This window comes from Pollicipes pollicipes, unplaced genomic scaffold (genome assembly GCF_011947565.3).
Source record: "Pollicipes pollicipes isolate AB1234 unplaced genomic scaffold, Ppol_2.1 Scaffold_4740;HRSCAF=5597_pilon_pilon_pilon, whole genome shotgun sequence".
Classification (NCBI taxonomy): Eukaryota; Metazoa; Arthropoda; class Thecostraca; order Pollicipedomorpha; family Pollicipedidae; genus Pollicipes; species Pollicipes pollicipes.
This window is the reverse complement of record NW_023596545.1, coordinates 36,526,922-36,548,647: the sequence shown is the minus strand read 5'-3', so window position 1 is coordinate 36,548,647 and position 21,726 is coordinate 36,526,922. Positions and strand designations below refer to the sequence as shown.

Sequence of the window (21,726 nt, the reverse complement as noted above, 5' to 3'; positions counted from 1 at the left end):
AGGCCCGGCTGCCCCCGACCCGACGCCGCTGACCCAGATGAGTGCGTCTGCGGACGGCGTGCGTCGCGTGGCCGCTGTTTATGCGGCGCGGCCCCGAGGCCCGGCCTCTGGCGCCGCCGGGAAGGTCGCGGCCGGGGCGACTCGTCTCCTCCGGCCGGCCGCCAGTGCGTGCGGCGCCCACCGCGTGAAGATGCGGCCCGCGAGACTCTGCGCTCTGCTGCTGGCGCTGGTGGCGGCCGCTCGAGGTGGGTGTCAGGTCACTGTTGCTTGGTCCGGGGCGACGGCGCCGGGTCAGGGCGAAGGGTCGACGGGGACTGCGGCCGAGGGGAGCTTCCAGTCCAGTATGTATACTGTGAAGCAGGATCCGCCCGTCTCTCCTTCGTGTTTCATTCCAGGTGCTGCTTGAAAGGCAGCAGTTCGCTACGCTTTGAGAATTCATACATTAACAAATCGTTAGGCATATGTTCTGTGAAATGCAGATTGCTACACACCGGGCGCAGACAACGGCCTGAACAGGCTCAATCTGTCGTCTACACACGTCAATTCATCGGGATATTACGCATCTTACCAGACTTCACCACGAACTCCTCGCTAACGTGCCAGGCAAGTCACTACATCGCTGCGTCATACCTTGCAGCCCCATGCCGACCGCTACCTCACACTGGCCCCAGGCTGTCCGCCTCGGTCCGAGAGAGCCCGGGTGACCCGCCGCCTCGGGGCCCGTCACACGGTGCAGGACTGGCGACGCGGCGGCCAGACACAGGGCGTGTTGACGTGTGTGGTGCTGCTATACTGGCACAGTAATCAAGTTTCCTATGCCTCAGCACGCACGCCTGACAATCTCATCCGCACTGCCATTTCCGCCGGACAATCGGACGACGCCTGTTATTGCTGATTGGGTGGTGAGCGCAGGGGGGCGGGGGGGGGGGGGGGAGAAGATGCGGCATGGCAGACGTGGCAGTTGCCACACCGGCTTCAAAGATACAGTGGCACAGTTTAACTAACTTCGGAGACGAAGCAAGCTGATGAAAAGTTTATTTTTATTCATTAACCGCTGTGAATGACTGTGTAACGAAGCTAAACACGTTTGAATATAGTGCTGTCAGCGATTTCATCAAAGTAATTGCAGCTTTTGGCTCTGCATATGAATGAGCCCTTGATGAAAAATTCCACGCATATTGCGATGAATAAATCGAAAGCATATACAACCTGTCCACTCAGATGGTGCCTGGCCGCCTATCTTCTTAGGAATGCTCTGGTAATCAAGGACATACTGGACTGGCTTAGGCCGTCTGATATTCTCGCAATCTCTGGTTTTCCCCGGGCATGTATATTCTGCCTCCGGATCTCTTGTGTATCAAGGGCCCTTGGCGCAGTTAGGGGCTCTGGATCAACCCGAGAGCCACATGCATAGATGTTAAACGTCCCGGATGAAGCAGAAAACCTCTGTCAATATCGCCCCTTTCTTTATACAACAAAGGACCGATGACCCACTTCCACAAAGTGAGGGTGGCACAGGGCCCAACCAGCCCATCTGTCCTGAATCCATACGTCGGTCACATTGACCATCTATTGATCGCCGACTGTCCTGGTGGGCCGCGATCATTTCAGGCCCGCCCGACCACTTGTTCACCCCTTCTCGGTCCGGAGGAGACCTGCCAGACCTCTCCGACTGTACGGCCACTTCGGAGGCTTAGAGCCCGTCGAAGGCCTTGACGACTGCGTGACCACAAATGTTGAAGGCCGATTCAGGTACTGCGGGGCCTTTCATCGTCCCGGGCGCCTTCAGACATCTGGAGGCACCTCAATTATCCGGGCGGTCCACGCTCGCTTCGGGTCCCCGTTCGAGTCATTAGGGTTTAATGGACGTTCGCTCGTCAGTGGCCCTGGCTCAGTTTCTTGACCGATATGTGTGTCACTTGACCAGCTCGGTCTCCACGCCTCTCAGCTGTTCGGGGCGCCTTGGATCCAAGCCAATCAGCTGTTCATCGCGGTGGCCTCTGGCTCGACCGCCTCAGAACTCCTCGGGCGCCTCAGGTCTTTCGTTTTCTTTTACCCTTTGGAGGCTTTTGACCGTCGCGGCTCCTAGATAACTTGCGGACCTCCGGCCAGTTTGTGGTTCAATTGAGTTTTGGCATATTCGTAGTTGAATTTGACAGCTAGAGCGCTCTTGAAAACAACGAAATGTCATTCCAAATGGCACGCAAACTTAAGAAATAAGCACATGTTAGATCTTGAAATTATTAACGTATCGGACATGCATTTGAAAGCATTAACCACGATGTTGCGTTGTAGATGACAACATCATTGCTTAACAACATGCGAGGCATGATATGGGTCTCTATTCTTTCCCGCGTAGCCACCTTTTTGCCGTTTCGGGCCATTAAAAGGACCTGAACGGCATCTAGTTTCGGGCGTAAAGATGTTCATGGTGATCATAGATAAGAGAGTAGTAATAGCCTTATTCTTCGGAGAAAAACCATGAGAATGGAGAAATAGATTGGTTGATACTTCGGCAGCATGTCTTTATCGAAACAATAGCAGAAGAGCAGCCGAGAGGCCGGCCGGAGGTCGTATTCAGGGGCCCCGTCCGCAGAACTGGGCACTCCAAAGCTTTCTGCAATTGTTTCGATAAGGGCATGCTGGTGAAGCATCAACCAATCTATCTATCCATTCTCCTGGTTTTTCTCCGGTTATTTACAGGCTATTACTTCTGTCTTATCCATGTGAGTAATGTTCTCGCGAATATCCTGAACAACTTACGTAGTTCACGGTGATTCTTCAGCTCTTAGTTGTCCCGGATCCCTGCTGGTCGTGGTGCTCCCCGGCCGCCTCTGAGGTCAAGGGTCGCTCATGTGGACCCAAATAGTCCAAGGCTACGAGGCGGTGAACAGCCAGAACACAGGACAGGATCTGACGCATCCGCCCTGCTTTCCTAATTCACCGCTTCGTTCGGAATAGCCAAAATAGATGTAAACATGTGTTGTGGAAAACTCAAATATTTGTATTGTATATTGGCCACGACCGAGACACATAGGTATAGCCTAACAGGCAACACACCTGTTTCGGCGTCGGGTGAGCGAGGAAATGACGTAAATGAAAGCAGTCGGTCGTTTCGCAGATTATGTCAAAACTAAGATATCGAGGCCAGGTATCCATGAGATTGTTGGGACGAGAGCGACAAAGCCTCACAGAGGTAGCATTCGTGCGCTTATCTTCAATTATCATGACTTGAAAATGTTCGGCTCCGAGCTTAGTCAAGTTATTACTCTAAAGAGGCAAAGCAATACGCTTGCGATGATTTACGGTTTTTGATTGCTACAAACGAATTATGAAAAACGGGAATATTTCGGTTATGTATTGGTCAAAATGAACAGGGCTGTTTATTCGTGCACCTCTGACGACCCAGCACATCTCTCGGTCCCAGCCTCCGCAGAGTGCATTTTGTGTAAATTGGAGGTCGGCCTGGAGAGGGGTTGACACTGGCCGCTTTCCACTCGACCTCTGGCACACCTACGGATCGGGCTGTGCTGAAATACGTTGGCGAGCTGAAGCTGGTACATTTGATTACAGCGTACAACTGGGTCCACGTTTTCGTCTACTCTGATTGCTCAGATCTGGCAGCAATCCTTTAAAGCCTCCCGAAACGAGCAGAACAACGCTTTACGTGACTGTTTTCACGCGTCGATTTCATCAGATTTAATCCCATTTTTATCCAGTCATCGTCCGTTGTCTCTACTCCGTCAGACCCTGTTAGCCTCGTGTCGTTACCGTGCCGGGTTACCGGATCTGGGTGCGGCTGCGACCCGGATTCTTCGGCCTTTTCAAATCGTGGAAGCTAAGCGTTGCTCGTGTTAATCGAATGTGCGAAGTAAAATCATCACGATATTCCCATGCTACAGGAAAAAAAGTCCCATCCAATAGCTTGGTGAAAAATGTGCAGAAACATATTCAGCATGCGTACATTTTGAAAGCATTGGGCTTTTTGTGGCTGAAAATTGCGGAGGCCTGTGCTCCGTGGTTGCAAAGATATTGTATAGCGGGCCAGGTACTTAGCTCGGCGAGGTAAAACAAGACAAAAATTAGAATATATTATGCCTGAGCATGAGAATGGAATGGGGAAATATGTAATGCCTGAAAATGATACATGCTACCGTACATCAGTGTCAAATGAAGTGCCATAGAAAACTAAGCTCACATACATAAGCACAGACATCATTTGCTGCGTTTTTTCGTCCGCTTGTAATGGTGGGGCTCAAAGCTGCAGACATGCGGAAGACTACTGCCTTTTTGCAACCAATTCAAAGAGATGGAAAAGACACATTGTACTAGGGGATGTTGGGCAATGTCGTTCCAAAGGCTGATGAGAAGACACTGGCTCTACTGCATCGGCCAGGCTCCCAATATACGCTGATCCACACGCGCCCACTCTCGAACCCCTGTTGTGTACATCGTGCGCACGTGTCCCTGGAAGACAGTGGCGGGAACATGACCTTCCGGGTACTCAGGACGTTCGTGGCGTGGACGTCTGGACGCGCAGGTGGAGACTTTAATGCTGCACAATAGCCGCGACCATGCATTTCACGTTGATCCAGGCGTGGACCGCGTGACCGTCCCTGCCGGTGGTCTTTGTAGTTGTGCCGGAGCCAGCTGAGCGAGGTTAGAGCACCTCGGGGTGACTAGGGGCCATGGCACGAGCCGCGTCCTATTGCGGACCTGTCCTGACGTGTGCTTCCTTTGTATGATGTAGAGAGGAGGACTTCGCTCCCACAGTGTACCGTTTATCCTTTTTTCGAACATGGGTATGAGCCCAAGCACCGTCTGCCGCATACTGAATGATTTGAAGTGCCATGGCAGCGTTAAACGAAAAGTTGGCAGCAGCCGAATTCCCGTGACGATGCCGCTCATAAACGACGAACGCCCCTGCGGTTCTCCCATGCGTTGGTTAGCAAGTTGGAGCTCATACCTGCTGACATTTCTCACAATGAAAAGCCTGCCAGCCTTCTGTTTAAGACGTGCTGGAACATGAGACAGACGAAGTCAACTTGGTTCTCGATGGTTGCAGCTGTGTGCGCCATTGCGCCCAGCTGCCTGACGATAAATAAGAGGATCGCGTGATGTAAGTCATATGCTCTTTTATCCATCATATTCCAAAGCAACGTTCGGTGTTTGTTGACTCTGGCGGCAAAAGTTAACATCATACGTGGGGGCAGTCGAAGTCCACGTTCGTGTTTACATGCAAGATAGTAACATCTCAATTTCTACCACGCCCATTGCATAAACAGGCAGGCCCTGTCGCCCAGCCAGACCAGGTTACTAGGATCAACATTCTCTAAACATTATGACAAAACTCACACCACCGAAAGCAGTGCTTGCCACGCTACAAACACCTCGAGACTACGATCATATTTCTCCCGATTGCCATTTACCGGGCCGAAGCTCCCTAATTCGCTTTATCCCCGATGCTCGATTCAACCATACGGCCTAGCTATCGACCAATTCCGAGCGGCATCCCTCTGTACATCATTATGAGATCGACTTTTCATGAATTATGCATGGCCACCTGTCACAGCGATGTATTTGGACTCCCGTGTGATTTCCTGCCAGAGTCATGTTTCTGTCCCCGATCTCCTCTGGTTACCAACCTCAGGCGCTTGACTCGAATCGGATGGGCAAATTGTTGCCTACACGTTCATAAATGCCGGGCCATTCTTGTGCCTCACCTGACCACCTGACCTGCTGCAGCTTTGCATACCGCCTCACCTCAGATCACCCATCGCGGTCATGTGACCTGTTTCATTCATGATCACCTGTCAGCAGCCGTGCATTCCGGCTCATCTGGGATGACCTGCTACAGCCACGTGTTTCGGCTGACCTGTGATGACCTGCTACAGCCACGTGTTTCGGCTGACCTGTGATGACCTGCTACAGCCACGTGTTCCGGCTGACCTGTGATGACCTGCTACAGCCACGTGTTCCCGCTGACCTGTGATGACCTGCTACAGCCACGTGTTCCCGCTGACCTGTGATGACCTGCTACAGTCACGTGTTCCCGCTGACCTGTGATGACCTGCTACAGCCACGTGTTCCCGCTGACCTGTGATGACCCGCTACAGCCACGTGTTCCGGCTAACCTGTGCCCGTCCGCCGCAGCGATCTGCCCCGGCCACCCGTGGCAGGAGTGGCAGGGCTCCTGTTACCGGCTCACCTACGACGCCGTACCCTGGCATGGTGTCAGGGGCGATTGCAAGGTCTTCTTCAGGTCCGCCGACGCTGCCAGCGTCACCAGCAAGGACGAAAACGACTTCATAAAAAGTAAGCTGTTCATCCTCTGACGCATATCAAGTTAATGTGGGGTGCTTGGTACATGTGATTATGTCTTTACCAGCAATTTTCAAGTCATTTATAGCAGACCATGCCCGTGCTTTTCTGGCCAACATGTTCTGAAAAGACCATGAAATCAATTACTTGTTATCGGAGCTCTTGCGCCACGAAAGGACCGCATACGGTCAGTGGATCTCTGAGGCTATCCAGGGATCCACTGTGCTTGAGTGCCGTCCACAAAGCTTTGGCAGGCCCTGTCATGCAATATCGAGACGTCAATTAAATCCGCTCATCATAAACTGTCATTTGGTGACTAACCACTCACCGGATGCACAACGCGCACAAGGATATTGGAAAAACCGGCTGGGAAGTGTTATAATATCAAGAGAATTCGTGACGGAACCAGGGGCGCGGGACTGTTGCGGGAATTGACACTAGCGGCATAACAAGACACCTTTAAATGCCATCATTTCCCCACATCACTATCAGGCTAAGAACATTAATTAAGGTCAAACACTTATGAAAAGCAGGACGGCTTTAAGCGCCTCCGAGCCGTTCGGGAGATGCGGTAATAAGAGTGGGTTTTAGATCTGATCCTTCAGGATAGGAGACAATGAAACCGAAGAGACTTCTAAGAAAAAGATGAGCCGTCCAATACCGTGCCATGCACCAAATTTTAAAACGTCTTCGTTTATTCCCCGGGAGCATAAGAGCTGAACACGATTTAGGACCATTGCCATGCCTAGTCGTGTTCAACCGGCCACCAACCGCTTGGCTGCCGTGCGAGCCTGACTCGCTCCCGCACCGCTGACTCATTCGCCCTTAGCCTGACCTCGAACTACGCCGTGTGTACATCCGAGCGCAAGCTGTGAGCTCGTCGCGCTTCGTAGCCTGGAGTCCTAGCGGCGCGCTCGTCTTTGTGTCTGTTCTGCAACTGCGTCTGCGCGCAGCCCATTGTTGTTTATTGGTCCTCCCGTGCGCCACGACTACGCGCGGGCAACCCGCTGGCTTCGCAACGCCTGCAGCAGAAAGTGACGCATCTCTGCATCTCATTCTGTTTGTTCAGCTGCGGTGACATTTTAACTGAAGGATTGAGACGAGGCAGTAGCATCACGCTTGGAATAATTGTGCGGACTTCCGTCCTCGCCTGGTGCGGTGGCATTTACACAACGTTAAACTCCAGCCGTTAACACTGCGGCCGTTAACACTGCGCCCGTTAACACTCCGGTCGTTCACGCTCCAACCGTTAACACTCCGGCCGTTAACACTCCGGCCTTTAACACTCCGGCCATTAACACTCCGACCGTCGTCAATTGTTCTTGATTCTTCCCCCTGGTATTCAGTTAGCTCAATTGATAGGGCATTGTATTTGCGACTAGATGATCCTGATTTGAATCCCCAGCAACTCCACTTTAAATTCCCAGCAACTCCACGAAGAAAAATCGTGCTGTAGTGCGTACATGGCTGAAAATCTAACGCCGTCCAGTCCTCAGTACCCAACCACCTGAACGCGGCCGGGGAGTTAACAGCTTGAAACGTTGTGCAAATACAAACACAACAGACCAGGACACTTATCCAAACTTTCACCAACAATTTTTCTGCATCGTTAAAAAAACGCTGCAGCAAATTATCCGTGGCGGCGCCTCTTATCTAGTGAGATGTGTCGCTAATTTCACCTGGGGGATAACATTTGAGCGCAGCATGATATCAAACGAGACACGAGCTTGGCCCTCTAGTTAGCTTTACACCTATACAGTGACCTGGCGCGCCTCTCCAGACAGCGTGGTAACGCATAAACTGTGGCCTCAGATCTGGCAGGCCAGAAGGCGGTCTGGCTGGGCCTGAGGTCGACCAACAACCTGCTGACCTGGACGGACGGCACGGCCGTCAGCTACCGCAACTTCCCCGGCAGCCGTACCCAGACCAAGGGCGCGGAGGATGTTGTCCAGGTCAGCACACCGCCAGTGTGCGGTTTCTATGGCAAGTCACGCGATGGGAATGTGTGTGATTAATCGCAAGAGCATCAGCGTAAAAACATGCGAGACCTCGGCAGTCACGCACCAAGGTGAACATGGAAGGATCACTAGAATATTTCAACGCCCAATAACACTCTCAGCCCGGTAATGCACCTGAGTCAGCTAATTTTACCCGAGTGCCTGTTGTGTTTGGACGTGACTTTCCTAACGCGTCATCATTCTGAGGAATATTTTTCCGGCCTGAGAATCTGCACGTGGTTTGCCCTCTGTGACCTCCGCCGCTCACACGCCCTTGCACCACTCCCCCGCCCAACCCCGTCCGGGTCTGGGCCTCAGTCTCCGAGAGGGACCTGTCTCTGGTGTCGGCGTCGCCTGGTGGCGGTCCTCTCGCGTACTCCTGCCCCCCCCCCTCGTCCTCCCCCTCCAATGTCCAGCCCTTGACCAATCGGCCCGCGGCGGTCCCACACTCGCCCCTCGCACAGCTCTGCCCGTCGCCAGATGGAGCCGTCGGGCCGGTGGCGGTTCGCAGCCTCGCACACGGCCGGCGCGCTGCGGGGCGTCTGCAAGATGCCCTCCTGCCGCTGCCCCTCCGGCTGGCGTGAGTGGGACCGCCGCTGCTACCGGGCCGTGACGTCACGCGTCAGCTGGACCGAGGCGCGCCAGCGCTGCCGCAAGATGGCGCCCACCGCCGACCTCGTCAGCATCATCAACGAGCGCGAGAACAACTTCGTGTTCGGTGGGTGAGGCTGATGATGATGATGATGATGACGATGACGCGTATGTGGGAAATCTGAATCACTCCGAGCTTTTGCAACCAATTTTCAGCAGATAAATGGACAGCTACTAGATCACGAGGACAAAGTTAATCATCCAAAAACAAACGCCTGAAACACACGCAGATGCACACCAGTCACGACTCCGCTGCACGAACAGGTAATGACATCCACGAATGTCCCACGAGAAGTCCTTCAAATGTTTTGGGAAGGTGACAATCGGAAGAAGTCGAGGAAAGTTAGAGAGAGTTCGTTATACATCTTGAGTGCACAAATAGAAAAACGCTTACGCGAAGGCTGCAGTGCCGGGCGGGGGGGGGGGGGAGGGCAGAGGGCGGTGGTCGGGTGCCAGCTTGGCTCCGGCCGGTCTGCGGGTCAGGTCACGCTCGGCTGTCGTCTGCCATTCTCCAGCGAGCCGTACCTCAGCGCATGCTTGGGCCGCGAGAGATGACTCAAAAATTTCCGTTGCTGGGTGAGTTCGAAGGGCTGTACCACTGCGCTGGTAGCGGTTTGTCCTTAGATGTATGCCAACCATGGGAAGGTGGGCCGCCTTTACGTACGTGCCGATAAGCCACGACACGGCTCCCGCTGCAAAGAACAGCTAAAAATAGAACTGACCAGTGCTGGCTGTGCAAAACACCCCCCCCCCCCCCTTGGCTTTCATGTCTGTGCATATTCGTCCATGTGTTTAACACCTCGCTCTATCGTTTCCATGCTTGAATAGCATGACTTCCCTAGTGCCAAGGACAGCACGTATGCACAGAGCAGCAACCAACTACAGGAAAACAAAGCGGATGGTGAACTTATTGGATTCGGGGAAACAAAACGAACACAGCGATGCCATTCAGCCACACCCTCCATTAGGGTTCAATCACGCACCCCCACGAAAATTACCCCGAACATACGCCGACGGGTACACGTACGAACGCGTGCATGACTTCTGTTGCTGGTTTGTGCTCACTGCATTCGATATCGCGCGGGCGCTAGTCATTTCGTGAGTACCATGCACAGGCGCACGTTGCTCGTGCTCTGTGCATGCTCACATGGCCATGGACACGAAAGGAATTCCAATCCCGTGATGAGTTGATCATGCGAGGACTCTCTTGATGCTGCATTTCGCGACTCTGCAGTTTGTTTTGGTGTATTGAATTTTAACTTTGTCCCTAAAGTGGAGGGCAGAAGCGTAAGCATCTCTTATCTACGCTAAACCCTGAATCTACTACCCAACCATCCGTGGTATTCAAGGAAGTCTGCTTATCCGATATTCATCACGCCACCGTCAAATTCGATGCCTTATTTGAAAGAACTTAGATGAGAGACCACGTTCTCATTTCCAACAGCTCTCCAGCCTCCCCACGGCCGGTTGACAGAGCCCGTCAGCAGTCCCTGCGGCTAGCCGATAGATCAGGAGCTGGCCGGCTGGCGGACAAGCCGAAGGCCAGCCTTGGGGGACGTCAGGCCGCTTGAAGTTGGGTTTCCGCTTGTGCTGACGCTAACCGACCGATCTGGTGCTGCGCGGCGGCTGGGCAGATCTGCTGAAGGAGTACCCGTTCTGGATCGGGCTGAACGACCGCGAGCGTGAGGGTCAGTTCGTCTGGAGCAGCGGCGAGAAGTACCCGTACACCAACTGGCACCGGCCGTCCGAGCCCAACGGCGTGAAGCACAGCCAGGACTGCGCTGAGATGCTGCAGGTGGGTTATCGGGGTGGAGGCCGACGGGGGCGCTGCCGCCCGACGAGGGGTGCGCCACCGACGGAGACGCTGCCGTCCGGTGAGGAGTACACCCCCGACAGGGACGCTGCCGTCTGGTGAGGAGTATACCACCGACGGGGACGCTGTCGCCCGGCGAGGCAGCAGCGCCTGTAGCTCCATGGAGCCGCAGTGGCCCTGTCGACGGTGGAACTTTGATGTTTTGCTTGAATCGCTTGTGGCGCACTGGTAGAGCAGACAAGGTACATATATATCAAAGGAAAAGTTGACGTTCTGCACGTGTGCGAAGGCACCTGTGAACATGAGAGGTAGCTGGTAACCAGACAAGATGTGACTCAACCAAGTTGTCTCAGGCGTGGTTTGCAAAAGCCGATCCGCAATAACGGCGCGTTGTGTTGCAGGACAAGACGTGGGCGGACAATTCGTGCCACGTGCACAACGGCCGCACCCGGCCGTTTGTCTGCGAGCTCATCATCTGCGGCCGGGCCGAGCAGATCCTGCGCGAGCCAGTCCGCGACGCCCAGATCCGCCTCTGGCAGCCCAACGGTCAGAGAGCTGGTTCAGAGGGTGGCAGGCCTAACAGTGGTGACCTAACAGTGGTGAGGCGGTCCGAGTAAACCGGCTCCTTTCGGCCTAAGCCACCACGACCAAAGCTGAATTAGGCGTTCAGATTGAGCAGTAGATGGTTGGCGCTGAACTGCAGTCACTTCCCTCAACGTACGAACAAGATGCGCGCATTTGTTAAAAACAAAACTAGTATCGTCGAGCAGCTTTACTCTGGATCCCACTGTGCACTCCTACTGTACGGTCCTGCCGTTAAGTCCCGCTGTGCAGTCCTGCTGTGAGGTACTGCTGTGCGCTCCTACTGTGCAGACCTGCTATGCAATCCTGCTGTGAAGTCCTGCTATGCAGTCATACTGTGTAATCATACTGCGACGCCCTTCTATGCAGTCCTGCTGTGCAGTCCTGCCGCGAAGTCCTGCCGTGCAATCCTACTGTGCAATCCCGCTGTGAAGTCCTGCTGTGCTTTACTATTGTACGCTACTACTGTGCGGTCCTGCTGTGCAGTCTTGCTGTGCACACTACTGTGCAGTCCTGCTATACAGTCCTGCTGTGCGGTCCTACGAAACAGTCCTGCTGTGCACTTCTACTGTGCAATCCTCCCGTACAGTCCTGCTGTGCATTTCTGTCGTGCTTTCCTGCTGTGAAGTCCTACTGTGCAGTTCTACTGTCGAGTTCTGCTGTGCACGTTTGCTCTGCGATCTTGCTGTGTTGTCCGCTGACGTAAGACTATCGTGTGCTCCTATGATAAAGCCCTACTATGTCTCTTGCTATGCAGTCCCACTAGTTGGCCGCGCTGCGAAGTCCGGCAGTGCAGTACATTGTTATGCACGTCTGTTGTCAGTCTTGTTGTGTAACGCTACTGTAAGTCTTGCTGTGCAGTCCTGCTGTGAAGTCCTACTATGCGGTGCTGCTGAACACTTCTACTGTGCGGTCCTGCTGTAAAGTCTTGCTGTGCACAACTACTGTGCAGTCCTGCTACAAAGTCCCGCTGTGCGGTCCTGCAGAGCAGTCCTGCTGTGCACCACTGCTGTGCAATCCTCCTGTGTAGTCCTGCTGCGCTGTCCTACTATGAAGCCCTGCAGTGCAGCCCTATTGTCGACTTCTGCTGTGCACGTCTGCCCTGCGATCTTGTGTTGTCCTGTGGCGTAAGACCGTCGTGTACTCCTACAATGTAGCCCTACTGTGTGTTCTTGCTGTGCGGTCCCGCTAGTTGGCCGTGTTGAGGAGTCAGGCAGCGCAGTATCTTGCCATGCACGTCTGTTGTCAGTCCTGTAACGTAATTCTACTGTGCAGTTATGCTGTGCGGTCTTACTGTGTAGTCTGGCTGTTAAGTCTTATTGAGCAGGCCTGCTGTACAGTCATACTGTGTAGTTCCGCTGTGCAGTCTTGCTGCGTAGCCCGCCGCGTGCGTTTACTGCCTACCAGCCCTCCGCTGTGCAGTCCTACTGTACGCAGCGCCAGTGACGCCCTGACGGCGCCGCAGATGAGCTGCGCTGTCCGGACGGCTGGAGTCGTAGCGGCAGCCGCTGCTACAGCAGCCCCACCGCGCCGAACACGTTCGCCCGCGTGCAGGCGCAGTGTGCCAGCCGCCACCCGCAGGGCACCGTGGCGCTGCTGCGCTCCGTCGAGGAGAACGACAGAGCCTTCTGTGAGCTCCACTGCTAATATTCATGATATATGGCTCCGTTAATGTAACAATGTCGGCCCGCCGCGCGTGTCCCGCGGCATCGTTGATTGTCGCCCGCTGACCGCGCCGGCCGTAGATCGCCGTGCAGTGTTCATAAAAACCGCCGCTGCTCCGAAACAAGAAAAGCTAGAAACACGTTTTTGGTGTCAAAACACACGCAAAAATACCCTATAGGCTACTGAAAATGTGATCGCAATGGTACAACATACCGGAGGGGTATCCTGAAAAACTTAGGAGGGGGCCCGCATCGACCCCTCCCCTATCAGGGTCAGGGTTAAAGCGAATGTCTTGCCGCACACTGTCGTCGTGATGCCTAGGAGCCGCGATGTTCGCCTCGTCGCTGTCACCTCTGCAACGCAGACTGTCGCTCCCACGCCGTTGCCTGTCGCCCCCGCGCCGTTGACTGTAGCTCCCACGCCGTCGACTGTCGCCCCCGCGCCGTTGACTGTCGCTCCCACGCTGTTGACTGTCGCCCCCGCGCCGTTTGACTGCCGCTCCCACGCCGTTGATTGTCGCCCCCGCGCCGTTGACTGCCGCTCCCACGCCGTCGACTGTCGCTCCCACGCCGTTGGCTGTCGCCCCCGCGCCGTTGACTGTAGCTCCCACGCCGTCGACTGTCGCCCCCGCGCCGTTGATTGTCGCCCCCGCGCCGTTGACTGCCGCGCCCACGCCGTCGACTGTCGCCCCCGCGCCGTTGATTGTCGCTTCCGCGTCGCAGTCGCCGCCGGCTCGCTGCCGATGTGGATCGACTACGGCAGCCGGTCGGGGCGTGCCGTGCCGGCCGCCACGGAGCGGCTCAGCCAGCCGACCTCCACCTTCACCTACTGGGAGCCGAACGTGAAGCTGGCCCGCTCGGTCGACAGCGACTGCGCCGGGGTACGCCGCGTCGGCGGTCACGACGGCAGGGACGGGGAGGGCGGGGAGTCGGAGAAGAGGGTGTCAGGGGTCAGGGCGGTGGGGATCTGATGTCGGAGTCAGGACGTCAGAGATCGGGATGTCCGTGGTCAGGGTGTCTGAGATCAGGAAGTCGGGGATCACGACGTTAGAGGTTTGGTCTTCAGGGATCCGTGCGTCGCGGTCTGCGGTGTCGGAGATCTGGGGGTCGGGATCAGGATGGCGGGAATTAGGCCGTCAGAGATCAAGGCGTCAGAAACCTGGGCGTCAGGTATGAAAGATGTCAGAGATCAGGCTGCCAGAAATCGGGATACCAGCGATAAAGACGGCAGAGTTCAGAAGCGTTGATGATCCAGGACGTCAAAGATCATGGCATGATATGAGGGTAGGCATAGTCGGAGAGAGGCGGACAATGGAGAGCAGACTCCAATCCTTGAGCCATTCATCCTAGTTTCTCTACTCATTGGTGACTGAGGCCGTAGAGTGCTGAGTGTCCCTGTCCACCGCGAGCCCTCCGAGTCCCAGTGCTGCTTTCACCTGGAATGTGACACGCCGGTTTTGTTGTACAGGACCTTCCTTCCAAGCTCCGGGAATTAGTTAAGTTTGCCCACATTCGTGCTCTTGTTCAGATCCGTCTTGCATGCGCTCCTCCTTGGCCCGGAACAGTTCCAGTACCCCGGATAGCGAGCGTCGGTATGCCCCAGGGTGGTCCCTGCCCTAAGGTTTTGCTGTCGTGGCGTTTTGCCTCGTGCTGATTGGCCCGCGCTCGGGCCGGAGCTCGGGCTCGGATTCCAAGCTTGCCTGCGGGGCTGGTGATTATATAAGCTGCGTCTTCTCTGGTCTGCTGGTCTGGTCTGCACAGGATCTTCTTGGTCGTCCGCTGGTAGTCTGCTGACCCCGGTGCGGCGGGAGCGCGAGCGGCGTGAGACGCTACCCCACAAGATGCTCCATTTCTCGGTTTCCCCTTGCTCTGAACATGTTAATGACAATTGGGCGTCAGCCGCAGTCATCCCTGGTCATCTGCTGTGCTTCAACCGGGACGTCTCGCCCCTTGATGACCTTGCTGTCGGCGGGGCCCGCAGCTGCCCTTCCGGCACGGCCTGTGCGCGCGGACGCCTTGCCCGGCCTGCTGACCTGTCGCTGACACTCTGGCTTACGTAGGGCGACCCGCCTACTAAGCAGAGTAGGAAGGAATTTCAGGGGGATGGGGGGGGGGAGGGAAGACATGACAGAGACGATGCTAACAAAAGAATATATGCAATTATTATTGGTATTAGTCAAACGTAAGCTACGCCTTACAAAGCACATCTCTTCACGTCGTGAAGAAATTCTCGTCGGTTAGACAATTCTTACAGGAGGATATCTCAGCACTGCGCGATGCCATAGCGCAGCCACCCCATCCCAGCCGGTTTTTTCGGCCTGTTGCTAACTGACCGTCAATCGACGAGGGATATCGGCGCGGCAACTGGGACTCTAACCTGCATGTTCAACACACTTTGATAATATTGTTCGACCAGGGGGGGGGGGGGGTAGTCTCCTTCTCAATTATGTAGGACAAGGGGGGGTCCTTAACCTTAGAAAAAAGTGGGGTAGCTCCAGATAGAAATATTCTTTAGCGCGTTTCTGATGTAAGTTAAGTCACTTATTTCCCCTCAGCCTCAGCCCTCAACTTATTTGCAGAACTACACCCTGTGTTCGGCGGTCTTACACCTAAGATGCAGGGACAGCAAGCTCCTTGGCGTGATTTGCGCTCAAAAGCACCATAGCGGATGGCACGTGATTGATTCGTGGGCACTTGGGTTTGAAGTCACGTTCCAATAGTCGAGCGGCAAAAATGCCGGCTGCTCCCCAACAAAGATGGCGGGCGCCGCGGGTTCGGCACGCGGCATCACGCTGGTCCCAGAAGGCGATTGAGTTTTCCCGACCAAAGCGACAACGACGTCCGTCTCTCGGCAGTCTGTTACGTACAGATCTTGCAGCTACTTGCTCTAGCCTCTTAAACACTTCCGTGATTCTGGAAAAGACCCGAGCAGCCGCACTCAGGACGGGGAAGGAGATTCAGCCCTGTTTCGGCTGTAATCCTCGTGCTGAACGGGCTAAGCAACTCAGAGCACAAACTGCGGGCGGAGGAGAGAACGAAGACAGCATGTTCTGTCCAGCACGCCTCTCTCGTTCTGTGGAGAGGTGTATGGCGGTGTCAATGGCGAGATGTACTCACACCCGCCCCTCCCAGCCCTGCTCGCCGTCACCTGCCGTGAACACGTGCCGCAGATGGAGCAGTCGAGTCAGTGGCGTCCCCACCGGTGCGACGTGGACCGGCTGCCCGGACTCTGCGAGATCCCCGCTTGTGACCGTGAGTGCGGCAGCCTCAGGTCGGGGCGCACGTACTCCCGATAAAGCGGCACAGCCACCGGCATGTCTCAGGCTGAAGCCGACCTGGTAAAAATGTATCACAAGCCGCTACGCATAGCTGCAGATAACGGTTGATCTCTGACCTCTGATGACCTCCGCCCCTGCCGGCAGCCACCTGTCCACCGGGCTGGATCCCGTTCGGGGGCCACTGCTACCGTCTGGTCGGCCCGAAGCGGACGAGGGCGGACGCCGCCGCTGTCTGCCAGAGAGACGGCGGGCAACTGGCCAGCATCCAGAGTCAGGACGAGAACGACTTCATCACCAGTACGCTCTGGCGGCCTGCAGGCTGAAGTGTGCAATGAGGGACATTTCGTGGTCTAAGATCCCGGCGGATGCGCGTGAACCTGGCTTACATGGACATCATCATAGAGCATTTCTTTTCCACGTTTGCATTACTTGTCAACAATGCCAGTTGTGACACAGTTGAATCCAAATGATGTGCAGATAACCGCATTGGCGCGGGACATAACGAAAACCGAGCTTTATCAGGCGACGAACGGCGCACTCCATACGTCCAAGCGCTCAGCGTGGAGTGTAGAATGTAATGAGCGACGATTTCGGGCACCGTGCGAAGGCCGGTTTCTTCCTCCGGAGGTCTGCGTCAGTCGCGACGCTCCGTCTCACCCACCAGGTGCCGACACCTCGTGTATTCGCTCAGCAACCCGAGAGGCCCGGCGCACCCCTATCCTGCCGCTTGAAGCAGGGTCTCCTGATCTCTCTCCTGCCGGCAGCAGGGCCTCTGACCTCCCTCCCGCCGGCAGCAGGGCCTCTGAACTCCCTCCTGCCGGCAGCAGCGCCCCTGACCTCCCTCCTGCCGGCAGCAGGGCCTCTGACCTCCCTCCCGCCGGCAGCAGGGCCCCTGGCCTCCCTCTCGCTGGCAGCAGGGCCCCTGACCTCCCTGCTACCGGCAGCAGGGCCTCTGACCTCCCTCCTGCCGGCAGCAGGGTTCCTGGCCTCCCTCCTGCTGGCAGCTGGGCCCCTGACCTCCCTCCCGCCGACAGCAGGGCCCCTGACCTCCCTGCCGCCGGCAGCGCTGGCGTTCCGCTCCGGCACCGACTTCAGCGACTGGACGTCCCGCTACGCCTGGATCGGCGCCGGGCGTGCGGACCCGACCGCCGCCTGGGCCTGGGCCGACTGCGACGCCTGGACGATGGCGCGCTGGCACGGCGGCGACGGCGACGACAGTTCGCGCACCACCGGCACGTGCGCGGCCCTGCTCTACACGGGCCGCTGGCGGGACGACGTCAACTGCGAGCGTGGCGCGTTCAGGTGAGGTCCGCGGCGGGTGGTGCCGGGGTCGCCCAGGGCGACCGGGGGAGGCGCAGAGGCACGCCGCGGTCCCGTGTGGGGACCTGTGTCGATCTCGTCCGGTGGGCGCTGGGAGAGTGGATTTGGGTGAGTGTGTGTGTGTGTGCGTATGGAGCGAATTGAGCGCCGTTTGGAGGACACACATACACTGCCGGGGAGATTCGCAGTGGACTTGAACGTGGTCCACGCAGACAGGTCGAGCGAAGCGTTGCTGGGGGAGATCTAGTTCAAGGAGCGGAAAATCCTCAGACAAGTCGATGCGCTGTAAACAGTATGCAGAACATGGCCCTGACTTATGATGCCAATTTTGCTTTTCTGCAAAAATTACGATGCTTTTCAACAATTTGGGTGACTGCTAATCGCCGTAATGAAAGTCAATACTGTGCGCATGCAGCGCCGTCAGTTGTCACGTGACTTTACGCTGCTGGGAAGACTGGTCGCCATTAGCCGTCCGTGAACGCAGTGCTTAAGTTTTCATCCTCCTTAGAATAACTTCTTTCGCTGACAAATGAGCTGAGTATCCACGGCGCGTAATCGTACATTGCCGCCATAATAACGACCATGATCATCACGCGGTGTCCCTACAGCTCGGTGTGTGAACTGGACCCGTGCCGAAAGCAGTTCGGGCCCGCCGACCGGTCCGGCTGCCGCACCGGCAAGGTCACGGAGGTCACCGAGCCGCCGCCGAAGGTCACCAAGCTGCCGCCGAAGGCTACCGAGCCGCCGCCCACGTCAGCACCCGTGAAAAAGGAGCGCTTCATCTGCCCGCCGGACTGGACGCAGCTCGATGACTATTGCTACAAGTAAGTGGCTTGCGGCATGTGAGCGCGAGTGTGCAGGCGCACCGCCGTGCGCATGCGTGCGCGCATGCACGCGTATTTGTTCACATCACGTGTTTTGTTGGCGCCAGACCTCAAAACATGACCACCACACCAGACTGACAGAAGGAGGGGACACACAGGAATTTGGTACGAACAACAAACAAGACCTCAACAGCAAGTGCAGAAAGGGACGGCCTGCCACACGGGTTTGTCTGCTGGGTGAGCTCCCACAACAAGCTAGAACTTGATCAGTGTTTCGCTGACAGAACGCCATTCCCCGCACACACATAAAGTTTGGCGCTGGTTGGCGAATAACCTTGCAGTGTTTTGACAAGGGGTTTCAGACGCTGCCGAAAAACACTGTAAATATGATTCGTTCGTTGCATCAGTTTCTTTCCTCAGTTACACAACGCAGACTGATTATAGTCCTGTCAACCACACCGTTTGTTCTCTACCACGAACATCACTGTAACCATCTACCGACCATCCATCTCTATGGTGTACCGCTCGCGCCGGCGCCCCAGCCCAGCAGCCCTGACCAATGACGCCTCCCGACGGACCGCACAGACGGGTTGTCGGCCTCCGTCACCGCGCGTGCCAACCCCGACCGGCGCCACCGGGCGCTGCCCACGGCCCCCGCTGACGCCGCCGCTCGCCGCAGGGGAGTGATCGAGCCGGACACGTTCATCGGCGCCCTGCAGACGTGCACGGTCACCTTCAGCCCAGCGCACGTGGCCAGTGTGCACTCACCGCGGGAGAACCGGCTGCTGCTCGGTGGGTGTCGGCCGGCCGATGGCTCGCGTCCCTGCCGCGCACTCCCCGTGACCGCTCGCGTGACCCCTCCCCGTGACCCCTCGTGTGACCCCTCCCCGTGACCCCTCGGTGCCCTATGTGTGTTCAGTTTGTGCAGGTGCAGTGTAGCAGATCTATGCCTTGTACCACCAGAACGGGTTCGCGTTCCGCCAGCGGCAAGCAGGTACTGATGCTGCGGTAGACTAAGGTAATGTCGCGGCGGGCAGATGTCGGGTGATCCTCGCCCGCAACCACGGAAGTGCCACGCATGCCACGAAACAGCGCGCGGCAACAGCCAGCACCATTGTAACGGCAGAGCCGGCTCAGCCCGCCTCAGAGGTGCGACATCCCAGCCCGCACATCACCTCCCCGCGCGGCGCCGGCAGAGCTGACCGGCGGCGGCCCCAGCTGGCTCGGCCTCACCTCGGCCTACGACTTCCCACGCTGGCGCTGGCTGGACAGCTCGCCGGACGGCGACTTCACCGCCTGGGCCGGCCGGCAGCCGGACACCACCGCCGCCAACATGAAGGTCTGCGCCGCCGTCAACCGGCGCGGCCGCTGGGCGGCCCGCGCCTGCACCAGGGGCAGGAGCAGCTACGCCTGCCGCCTGCCGGCAGGTACGGGAAGCTCGGCGCGCCGGCCGACTGCGGCTCCAACTCCACAGGTCGACACCGGCCTGGCCAGAGTGGTGTTAGTTGCTCAATGAGGGCCAGATGTAGGGAGTGGATGTAATAAAAGCAGGACTTAAAAGCCCAAAACTGCTGTTGTGACGTCCCAATCACCCATGAAAGTGATTTAGTGACCTCATTTCCCTGCGTTATATGATCCTGACACGGCCAACCGTATTTACTATTTCCTTCGGCTGTGCGTGACACCCATTTCGCTCAGCTGATGCGGACACCACTCACCCCGCCCTCCCCCGTGTGGTGCAGTGCGTGTGGTCGCGGAGCCGACCTGTCCAGACCCCACCAACTGGCGGGAGGAGGCCGGCTCCTGCTACGCCTTCCACCGGGACGGCCAGAACTACCTGAAGGCGCGCGTCGCCTGCGCCCGCATGGCCGGCAGCGACTTCGGCGTCCGGCTGCCTGTGGTGGAGAACGCGCTGGAGGACGCAGCGCTGCAGAGTGAGCGCCAGCACCGACGTGTGCCGCCATCCGCGGCGGGGAGGAGGGAGGAGGGGATGGCGTAACGAACGTCGCTGGTAATGGTAAGGGGCTGGTGATGAAGACCTTACGCCGAGCCGCCTAGGGTTGGTGATGATGTCTACGACGCTGGTACGCTACGCCTCGACGGACGCTGGTTGGCGCGCCCGTGCGCTGCTACTTGATCCTGAGTATCTGGGATGTTTCGTTTGGACTGTTGAGTAATGTACTCGAAGGTCGTGCTTTCGTCGATGGTTGCCGTCCATGTCTCGCGAGTTGGGAAACGCATCGGCAGCGTTGTATGAACGCCTCCTTGCACCGAAATCCCGTAATCCCCACGTCCCCACCCCATCCCCCCACCCCCACTAACACAACCACACCGCATCGCCACTGACAGCGCCGCTGCAGCAGGCGGGCACCAATCACCAGGCTCCTAAGCCCCACACGGCCCCCAATGACCAGCGCGTGTCCCCGTCGCCCCAGGGCTGGCTAACGGTCACGTAATCCGACTGGGCCTGACGAAACGACTGGTCGGACGGCGTCTGGCGCTGGGAGGACGGCACGGCGCTGGGCTACACCAACTGGCTTCGGCCACCGATTGACGGCCAGGGCCCACTGTGCGCCACCTTGGACGGTCGGCAGGGCGGCTGGCTAGCCCAGAGCTGCGACGACGCCGTGTCCTTCTACTGCGAGGTGGCATCGGCATCAGGTGGGCGCTGCGGCGGGCGGGGCAGAGGGGGGCGGGGTGGTGGCGGTGACGCTGCGTCTTAGACGGGACGGAACGGCAGCGCTGCGTCATCAACGGGACGGGACGGCAACGCTGCGTCAATGACGGGACGGGACGGCAGTGCTGCGTCTCGTCCCGTCGAATGGACGGGTCGGCAGCGCCCGGTCTCAGACGGAACAGAACGGCAGTGCTGCGTCTCCGACGGGACGGGACGGCAGCGCTACGTCTCCGACGGGACGGGACGGCAGCGCTCGGGAATGACAATGGGGGGGGGGGGGGGGGGGGAGGGGGGACTGCGGCAGAGGAGGCTCCACTAGGGTTTGCGCCAGCGCTCGGGTTTCAACCGGTGCTCAGCTGTTACAGGTGATGCCCGGGAGGACGGGAGCAAGGCTGATTTTGTAGTGCGAGCCATTCAAATATGGAAGCAGTGAATGGAGTGACCACTTTCCACGCGTGATCGACCCAGATGCGCGGGACATGGGCGGAATCGAGAGTTCGGGAGACCATAAGGATCGAGTTTCATCTCCACACGAAGACATTCGCCATTTGTTTAAGTGGTCCTCAGAGTGCGCGTGACGCAGCTCGCGCGTCACTGAA

The 21,726-nt window shown here is 57.1% G+C and overlaps 1 protein-coding gene across 1 annotated transcript; it reads left to right on the top strand.

Moving 5' to 3' along the window:
* Positions 1-177: 177 nt before the first annotated feature.
* Positions 178-20,906, top strand: LOC119098296 (C-type mannose receptor 2). Its single transcript, XM_037221218.1, has 16 exons — positions 178-245; positions 6,154-6,315; positions 8,134-8,273; positions 8,799-9,036; positions 10,604-10,764; positions 11,184-11,328; positions 12,830-12,994; positions 13,752-13,909; positions 16,199-16,280; positions 16,451-16,603; positions 17,371-17,608; positions 18,235-18,450; positions 19,130-19,242; positions 19,647-19,721; positions 20,193-20,384; positions 20,800-20,906. The coding sequence occupies exons 1-16, from the start codon at positions 191-193 to the stop codon at positions 20,904-20,906; spliced, it is 2,400 nt and encodes a 799-aa protein (XP_037077113.1). The 5' UTR covers positions 178-190.
* The last annotated feature ends 820 nt before the right edge of the window (positions 20,907-21,726 follow it).